The sequence below is a fragment of the Armigeres subalbatus genome, unplaced genomic scaffold, assembly GCF_024139115.2.
Source record: "Armigeres subalbatus isolate Guangzhou_Male unplaced genomic scaffold, GZ_Asu_2 Contig826, whole genome shotgun sequence".
NCBI lineage: Eukaryota > Metazoa > Arthropoda > Insecta > Diptera > Culicidae > Armigeres > Armigeres subalbatus.
The window spans coordinates 63,001-72,708 of NW_026943619.1; the positions used below are offsets into that span (position 1 = coordinate 63,001).

Sequence of the window (9,708 nt, forward strand, 5' to 3'; positions counted from 1 at the left end):
GAAGAACCGTAAAATCAATTGTTTTGCTCCGAATTTTGTATGGAAAATTTTCGATTTTTTTATTGTAAAGATACATAACAACCCCCCTTTTAATTGTAAAAGTCCCATTTACCATTCATTTTATCGTGGAAAACCATTATTTCTCATGTGATTTTATTGTCAAAATTCCATTATATTCAATGGTAAAAATTATGTTTTAAATGGTGTTGTAACAATAAAATTTATGATATTTTAATGATATTTTTTATCCGGGTTGAGATGTAGAATTTAAAAGAAAAAAAAAGGCATGAATTTCAGAAAAGATTGAGCTATTAAAATTAATTATAACAACCGAGAGAATTTAAGTGATGTGATGCTTCTACATAATTGTAAGGATCCCCCTTAAAATATTCCAACAGATTTCTGTGATTTCTAATTTTATATAAATCTGGTTTAAAAAATACTTATTGAAAATGTTATCTAAGTACATCACATTACAATCATCAGATTCGATATTTTGCATAATTTATAAAAATAAAACTATTTTCCCCCAAATACAGACAATACAGATTTTTTACGATTCCCAATACAGATTTACGAAAAAATCATCTGACAGCCCTGGTCAATCGTGCACTACAGTAGACGTTCGATAACTGCAAGTCATTTAACTGCAATGCCTTTTAACTGCAATTCGATAGTTGCAACAGTTTTGCAGTTATCGGACCGCTAAACTTCAAACTGATGTCAAACTCAATGACAGCTGCATTGCGCTGCACATTTAGATGCACTTTTATTGCATATGACGTCGTTTGACGTCTAGAATGCGTTGCAGTTATCGAACGGCATTCGTTAACTGAAAAGTAAACATTTTGCAGTTATCGAACGGCTACTGTATATGGAAAACCGACCAATGTACACCGACGTACGTGTAGCATACCGTGAGCATTACTGTGAAGCACGCTTATTACGTGTCTTGTAATGATGCATGCCAGCGGAAAAAAGTATTGAAAAAAGATTTAGTTTTAAAACAGTTTTAGAAAAAGTTTTGCCAACTTTCAGCAAAGGATTTCTCGAATCCTCATATTTGTTACACACGTCGTTATGAAAAATTATGCTTGAATTCGTAAATTCCATCGTAAAGTAACGGGATTTTTTAGAACCATTAGAACCAGATATATTATAAATTCAGTAGAAAACCGAATTATAGCCGCTATCGAAATTGGATTTTTCTCACAATCCATACGTTAAACCTAATTTCGGAAGTAGTGCCAGGAACCTGTATAGCTGTATAGCACATCACCAAATGAAAACAGCGCACCACTTCCGAAGTTAGGTTTAACGTATGGATTGTGAGAAAAATCCAACTTTGTTAGCGGCTATGCTGTAACTGCCTTTGTTGCTGGACTGGGTGACTTTTTAGCCAAAAATGGGTCGAATCAGAAAAGCCTGTAATCAGAAAAATCATCAGTTTCTCGTTTGCATCGGAGACGCAAACCTTTTCGCGAACTATATTTTTACCGAATCTGCACGTTGAGAAAATAATAATAAATTTTGTGTTGTACCTATTGTCACGTTAAAATTGGACGTATTTCTATGAAATTCTGATTATTTTATTCGGGCAAATCTATCTATGACCGGACTACTGGATTTCAACCAAGGGCCTCATACGCCTGTCACTGGTGAACAAAGCTCGTGTACTCTGCATCGAAGCTTAGAACCACTGTTAGGTCGCAATCGTTAATGCGAACATTTTTATATTCGGTTAGTTACTGCAAATATATTCTTTTTCGAGTCCTTTTAATTAAGCAGGTATTTCAAGCATACCACATCGTTATATAAGCCATTTTATGAGACAGATTCGAACAGCTGATCGAAATTTTGAGTGGACGGCTCGGTCTTTGTTTTGGTAAATTTGCATGTAAACCATCATCATTTCATTTCATTTTCGCAAATGTTCCTTGTAAAATGTAAATATTAGTATTTGGTCTCCTGTCATTTGAGCTTTCTATAAAATGGCTTATTGCTACATGATTGAGTGTTTAATTTTGATAAAATATCGAAAACAAAAGTGTGCATAAAAATTTTCTCGACATATACAAAAATGTGGTAGAGAATTAACACTGTTGTTTACATTTTAGAACCAGCACATGTTGGGGTAGGGATTCAGTGCTCCGCCTTCTCCCTCTAATTTCAACTCGTTTATTCGACTGTGCAACCATTACAAATGAACCAAGACAAAACTTTAGAACATGTTCGAAACACTTTTGAAAGCTGGCATCTTAATATATCTAGGTATTTATGAAAATCTTTGTTATTACCTTATTAACATTGTTTATTTATTAAAAAGTTTATTACAAAAATCCATCAATATACACGCCCGTTTCAAACTACTCAGAGACTGAGTAAAATTGTATTGCCATCTCTTTTTTCTTACGGAAATCTTACTCATTTATCGTAGAAAGTACTCTCAAAAGCTAAAGATATATACTCAATTAAGTTGAAAACCGGAATAGGGGATTAGCGAAGTCACTTTAATTTAAAAGAGGGGAAGTCGGCGAAGAGAATTCTCTCTTGCGACATTCGCCCTTATTCCAGATAGAGCTTGATATATTATGCATTTTTTGCCTTTTTTGCTGACCGTGTTGCATTTTACCGCCTGTCATCTGGACGTTTCGTCAAGCGTCATCGTTCCGTCATCATCGCATGTTTTCGTCCGTTTAAATGCCAACGAGGGAAAAGAAATCACGCAAAAGAAGAAACACAGCACAAAAGCAGTTACAAATCTGAACGAGAGAGCCCTTTAACCGTTTAAAACGCATGTTAAAGCGAGTAATTTTGCTTAGAATTACAAATTATTACTTGAAAAACATCATCTAATTGAGGAAGTAATTGCAGTGATATGATTGTGCCATAGATTTTATTTGTGTGACATTTTTGGTCCAATAATCGTTTCGTAACGGTTCGCGCGCCATGGAGGAACCACACACCACCCCGAAGAAAAAATCCAACAGTTCGGAACATCATGACACGATTTTTAAAACGTTGGAGAATTTCACCGCTCCGACTAGTCCTAAGGTAAGAATTTGAAAATCATTTCAAGCCCTTTTTTCATCATTATACATTGGCAGCTTCCAACGATCAAAGATTTCTGCATTCTGAAACCCATCAGTCGAGGTGCCTTCGGGAAGGTATTTTTGGGCTACAAGAGGAACGACCAGAACAAATTGTTTGCTATCAAGGTAAGTTAGGTTTGGTTCTAGCTGTAAATTTCATGATTTAATACTGAATCAATTATCTAATTATGGTCGAACAATTTTGCAGGTGATGCGTAAATCGGAAATGATAAACAAGAACATGGTGTCACAGGTGATTACCGAACGGAATGCTCTTGCCCTGTCCCGGAGTCCATTTTGCGTCATTCTCTACTACTCGCTACAATCCATTTCGTGTGTTTATCTTGTAATGGAGTACATGGTGGGTGGCGATTTGAAGTCTCTCCTTGCCATGTATGGATTTTTCGAGGAATCGGCCGCCAGATTCTACGCTGCCGAAATATGCCTTGCTCTACAATATCTCCACAAGCATGGTATCGTACATCGGGACATTAAACCGGACAACATGCTCATTTCGGCAGCAGGGCACGTCAAGTTGACCGACTTTGGTTTGAGCCGAATCGAAATGAGTCGGGATTTGGAGATATCGGACCTAATCAACTGTTCGCCAAGTCTCAATGCCAGGACGCCCGGGCAGTTACTTTCACTTACGTCTCATTTATCGTTCGGCTCCCACGATAAGCGCCTGCAAGAGCAGCTTGACAAAGAACGACTCCAGCAATCGTCGGAAAACGAATCTGACAATTCGTTCACCCAGTGCAAGCAGAACGATAGCAAAATGTCCGGCGTAAGTCCGTTCTTTTCGGCCGAACAGAACGTAAGTTTGTTGGATGATGCAAAAGAGCTTCAGAAGGCGGTGGACCCCCGAATAACGGCGGACATGTCGTCTTTGTATTATACGTGCAATTCGAGCACCGAAGGAAAAAGTAGCAGCGGGAGCTACGTTTCTCTGAATGGCAATTCTGACAGTCGAAGGGCGGACAGACAAACCTGTGATATCGGTGATGGTGTCAATTGTGAGAAAGAAAACAATCCGAACCAATATAACACAAGATCGGTAATGTCGGAGAAATTTAAGGACTCGTTCGATTTCCTCTTGGTAGATTTTAGAAAAGTTTCACTTACACAAACTGATCGAGGTGAACTAATTCATTGTTATTTGTCTTGACATCCTTTTGCAGCTTCCGGGGGCAAGCCATCACAAGTGCAAAACGCATGTCAGCAATGATTCTGGTGTTTCCAGCCGGAAAAGTGATATTTCCAACATTCCAGCTGAACTATCAGCCATTGAGCGCCCGGCGGATTGCTCAAGCCATCACAGCAGCAGCAACAAGGACTATTCATGCTCGGACTTTTCTCGCAGGTGGAATGAATAGCTGGGCCAATATGGGATTTTTTATATTGACATTGGTTTCTGTTTTGCAGCTATAGTATGAGTAATATAAATGAATCCTGTAATTCGAGACATCAGTGCGATTCGCCGGTGAAAAATGGAATAAGATGCTTCAAGAGACCGGAGTATTTTAGGTAATTATAGAAAAAAGAATCCGCTAGCTTTTAAATCGACTTCTATAAAAACATTCTTCATGCCTGCCGTATCCTAACGGAACTATCAATTCTATACTTTCGCCTCTAATTCTATCATGAACATGTACGTCTAAGTTTGTGGAAGATAATATTAGCATTTCCATATCAATGAAAGCTTTTGATTGCAGTACTTAGTTACTTAGGTCCTTTTGAAAAGTTAAGATAGAAATGTTTTCAATGGGCATACTTTCCAGATAAATGTTGTTACAATTTTGAAGCCGGACAAAAATCCAGTTGAGGCTTCTAGTTATCGACCAATCAGTTTGCTTTGTTCAATAAGCAAACTGTTTGAAAAGATTATTTTAAATAGAATGATGGTTCATATTAATGACAATTCTATTTTTGCTGATGGGCATTCAACCACCCATCAGTTATTAAGAGTTACGAATTTAATTCGGCTCAACAAATCTGAAGGATATTCGACTGGAGTTGCTCTTCTTGATATAGAGAAAGCATTTGACAATGTTTGGCATAAATGGTTAGATTATAAAATTGATGAATTTTAATTTTTCTCTGTACATCATTAAACTGATCCAAAATTATTTATCAGATCGCTCACTACAGGTAAACTATCAAAATTCTAAATCTGATAGATTACCTGTAAGGTCACTCCTGACAGAATCCAAGTTTCAAAGTGCTCGCGTTTTCGGGGGCACACCACTCGATACGGAAGCAACGCACAACGCTCATTTTTAGCAAAGCTGAATCAACAAAAATGACAGTTATCCGCTGTCTCCGTATCGAGTGGTGTGCCCCCGAAAACGCGGGCACTTTGAAACTTGGATTCTGTCAGGAGTGACCTGTAAGAGCTGGTGTTCCCCAATGCAGCATACTGGGCCCATATTGTATAACATTTTTACTTATGACTTAGGGGGAATGACGGCTTTGGCAAGTTTAGTTCTATTATTTTTATTCCTTTCTTTATTTGTTAGGCACTCTGTGTTACTTAACCGCTACTGTGCCGAGATCTACTGTGGTATTCTGCTGAACAGAATCCACACAGAATCTATTTTTAGATTTCCATTACCATTGTTGTTGTCGTTGCCCGTCCATCTCATCGTGAGTCCATTGTAACCGTTTATCCATGTCGTGCATCCAATGTTCGTTGCATTGTTCAGTTGCCATTAAGCCGGGTCCGTTGGAGAAATGCCTCCGAGAAGAACAAGTTGTCAGTCGTCATCAGGCAACCGTGACGGTAAGACGCGTTTTCCCCAATACGCTACTGCATGGGCTATGCATCCGGCGACTGACGAGGGTTTGGTGGAGGGGCTGGGAATCGAACAAAAGTTTAGTTCTATTATTGTCAGGGTTTTTTTATGACTGATTATGCTCAAATTTGGCCTAAACGTTCTTTGCATATAAAATAATATTGTAACCAAATTACATAAAATTTGGTCGACAAAAACCCCCCTGACAATAATAGAACAAATCCTGCCAAAGCCCTCTTTCCCCCTACCTGATTTACCACCAGGGTTTCAAAAATCTTTGTTTGCAGATGACACCGGCCTCTCAGCCAAAAGAGCTTCGCCTTCGTGTCATTTGTAGTAGATTGTAGAAAAGTTTGGTTATTTTCTCCACTTACTTGCAAAAGTGGAAAATTTCCCCGAATGCTTCCAAAACTCAGCATATAATAAAATTTTCCCACATAAGCCGAGAGCTTCTCATTTGAAACCTTCTAGCAGACATATTGTCACTATGAATGGGGTTCCAATTAATTGGTCTAGCGAAGCTAAATATTCAGAACTTCTGCTAGATCAAAAATTAACAAAAGTTACATTGAAGGCATTCAAGCCAAATGTAACAAATATATCAAGTGTCTATATCCACTTATTAACTAAGAACAAACTTTTGATTTACAAACAATTTTTTAGACCAGCCATGTTGTATGCTGTGCCGATATGGACTAGTTGCTGCAATACCAGGAAGAAGGCACTCCAGAGGATTCAAAAAAAAATCGAAGATGATTCTGAAGTTGCTTCCGTGGTATAGTACCAATGAACTTCATAGAATTTCTAATATTGAGACATTACAACAAATGTCCAACAAAATAATTTCCAATTTTAGACAAAAATCGTTGCAATCTTCTATTGATCAGCTCCTTGTACCCTTAGTATAAATTAGGTGAGGTTTAGTTTAAGTTGAAAACATTGTAATTCCTACATGGTTTAATTAAAGCAGAGGAAAAATCCTAACTGCCAGAGGCAATTGAAATGTATTAATAATAACTAAAAATTAACACAGTAAATAAGGATGATAGTGTTAAGAAAACACGGAACACCTAGTCAAAGAGATGAATGCATGTATTAGATAATTAGCAAATAAAATCAATCAAAAAAAAAAAATTAGGGCCATTTGGTATAATGACCATTTGGCATAAAAATTAAAAGAATTGTAAAAACTCTAGGCAGACCTCGAATGAAGGAATGATCTACTCATTAGGATTCTACCAACCAAATGCATGCATGTTTTCTCGTTATAGGGAGAAATAGTGTGCTTTAAAAGATAGAATCATCAGCTCAATTGTCTTATTCCGATCGTATGCGTAGAAAAGAAATTATATACGCTTCGACTTTAGCGTTTTGCCTTTCACGTACAACTAAGTTGTACCGAAAGGCTATCATTTCTAGACCAACATTTGAAAAGGGCGTAACAGCCAAAATTTATTCCTTCTGATTCCTCGTCTACATATATTGCTATATATGTAGACAAAGATTCAGAAGGAATAAATTTTGGCTGTTACGCCCTTTTCAAATGTTGGTCTAGATTTCACTCCAAATTCGAACTTTTGATAGAAGTCCCGGAGACCCATAGTGTTATATACCATTCGACTCAGCCCCGTTGAGCTGAACAAATGTCTGTCTGTCCGTGTGTGCGTGTGTGTGTGCACAAAATGCCATAAAAAACATTAGCCAAATTTTCACATGGAAACTCTTAGCCGATTTTCTTGCAACAAGTTGCATCCGACAGAGACTAAAACGCTGTTGATCAATATTGAATTTCATAATAATTGCAAATTGCAAAAAATAGATAATATTAAAATAGTGATGAGTCATAGTCACATAGAACAATAATGTGTTATGAAAAATGCCTTGCATCTATGAATATTTTATCCGTGGCTTCCCATTAAGAGTTTCATCGCACTATAAAGATGCTCGTGTTGCACGCATTTAGGCGTAAGTATGCTCTTCGTTCAGTTTCATAGTACTATGAAATTGTCCGAAAGTCAAAATTCGAACATAGGAAATTCGAGAAACTTTTGGCAGTGCCATCTGTCGTCTAGTAGTGTAAATTTTCTATCATAACATTAGACGGTGTAACTGTTTTGCCTTTCTTGTACATCATCGAGGTGTAAGCGTAAAGGCTACATTTATTACCTTTTTGCGCGAGAAAGGCGCCATCACCGTTAGGTGGATTAATCCGGTAGTTTTTTTTTTTTAAATATGGGTCATCAAGTCTTCTGCTTTCTTTTTGCCTTTCTCGTACAACTAAGTTGTACCGAAAGGCTATCATTTCACTCCGAAAACGAACTTTTTATAGAAGCCTCTGAGACCCATAGTATTATATACCAATCGACTCAGCTCGACGAGCTGAGCACATATCTGTCTGTCCGTGTGTATGTGTGTGTGTATGTGTGTGCACAAAAGCTATAAAAAACATTAGACAACTTTCCGTATAGTAATCCTTAACCGATTTTCTCGCAACAAGTTTCATTCGACAGGGGACAAAGCCTTGTTGATCACTTATTCAACGCTCAATTTTATAACGCTCGGTCATTGCGTTTGAAAGTTATGAAGAAAATGGTACATCAGACCATATATACTCAATATAAGGTTGGTGTCCCAACTAAATGCGAGAAAGGCGCCACCAACGCTAGGTGGATTAATCTGGGTTTTCTTACTCTTTTGCCTTTTGCCGACCAAAAGCGTACTTTTAAAGAAGGGATCATCTACTCTTTTGCCTTATTCCGGAAAAATGCGTACTTCAGAAAAATGAGTCATTTACTCTTTTGCCTTTTTCCGGGCAAATGCATGCTTTTAAAGAAGGAGTCATTTACTCTTTTGCCTTATTTCGGGCAAATGCGTACTTCGAAAGAATGAGTCATCTACTTTTTTTTGCTTCATCCCGGGCAAATTCTTTGCGTCATCCCTACTTTTCCCCTTATACCAACTAAACACATACTAAAAATGGAAATTATATATTCTTACGATTAACCTTTTTTGACAAATGGTCGTTATGCCAAACGGCCCATTGTATTTGATACATCTTTTCAACGATTATGCCAAATGGTCATTATGCCAAACGGTCGTTATGCCAAATGGCCTCGAGGTACCCAACACATTATGCCAAATGACCTTTAGACATTTAAGTCGTTATGCCAAACGGCATTATGCCATATGGGCTTCCCCCGGGCAATTGCTTGTTTAAGAGGGGTCTTCCTTAGCCGCGCAGAAGGATGCGCTGCTACAAAGCAAGACCATGCTGAAGGTGGCTGGGTTCGATTCTCGTTCCGGTCTAGGAAATTTTCGGGTTGAAAATTTTTTCGAAGGAAGTGCATAATGAACACGAGACCACAGACAAACAGACATAACACATTGAACATTTACTCGTCAAAATCATCGTCTTGCAAACACTAGCGACATCTGTTGATTTCAGTTAGTTGGGCAAATCACGAACCAGATGGCGGTAGTGAGCAAATGTCAAACTCGAGCAAATCCGATGCGCGCGCCACGAGTGATCGATTGGCCAACTAATGATTTTTTGAATTGACCAGTAAATCAGTGAACGATGGTAATTTAACGAGTGTTATGTCTGTTTGTCTGTGACGAGGCGGATGTAATATTACATAATAAATAAGAAGAAGCATGCCACGAAGGGACCATATCTGCCGTAATTTGAAAAAGTGGCATATGCGCCAAATAACAACATATAAGCTTTTCATTTTTCTGTTGAAGAACTCGATGAGTACTACTCGTCAGCACCATTTTTGGAAAATAGTGTATGCGTCATTTTCAGATTACAGCATATATGC

General features: G+C 37.9%; 1 protein-coding gene across 1 annotated transcript; it reads left to right on the forward strand.

Annotated features, from left to right (window-relative positions):
- The first annotated feature begins 2,731 nt into the window (after positions 1–2,731).
- On the forward strand, positions 2,732–4,653 carry LOC134204698 (serine/threonine-protein kinase greatwall-like). The gene is given in 5 exon segments (XM_062679479.1): positions 2,732–3,054; positions 3,108–3,218; positions 3,301–4,149; positions 4,274–4,455; positions 4,518–4,653. Coding segments are annotated over 5 exon segments (1,383 nt in total). The 5' UTR covers positions 2,732–2,949.
- The last annotated feature ends 5,055 nt before the right edge of the window (positions 4,654–9,708 follow it).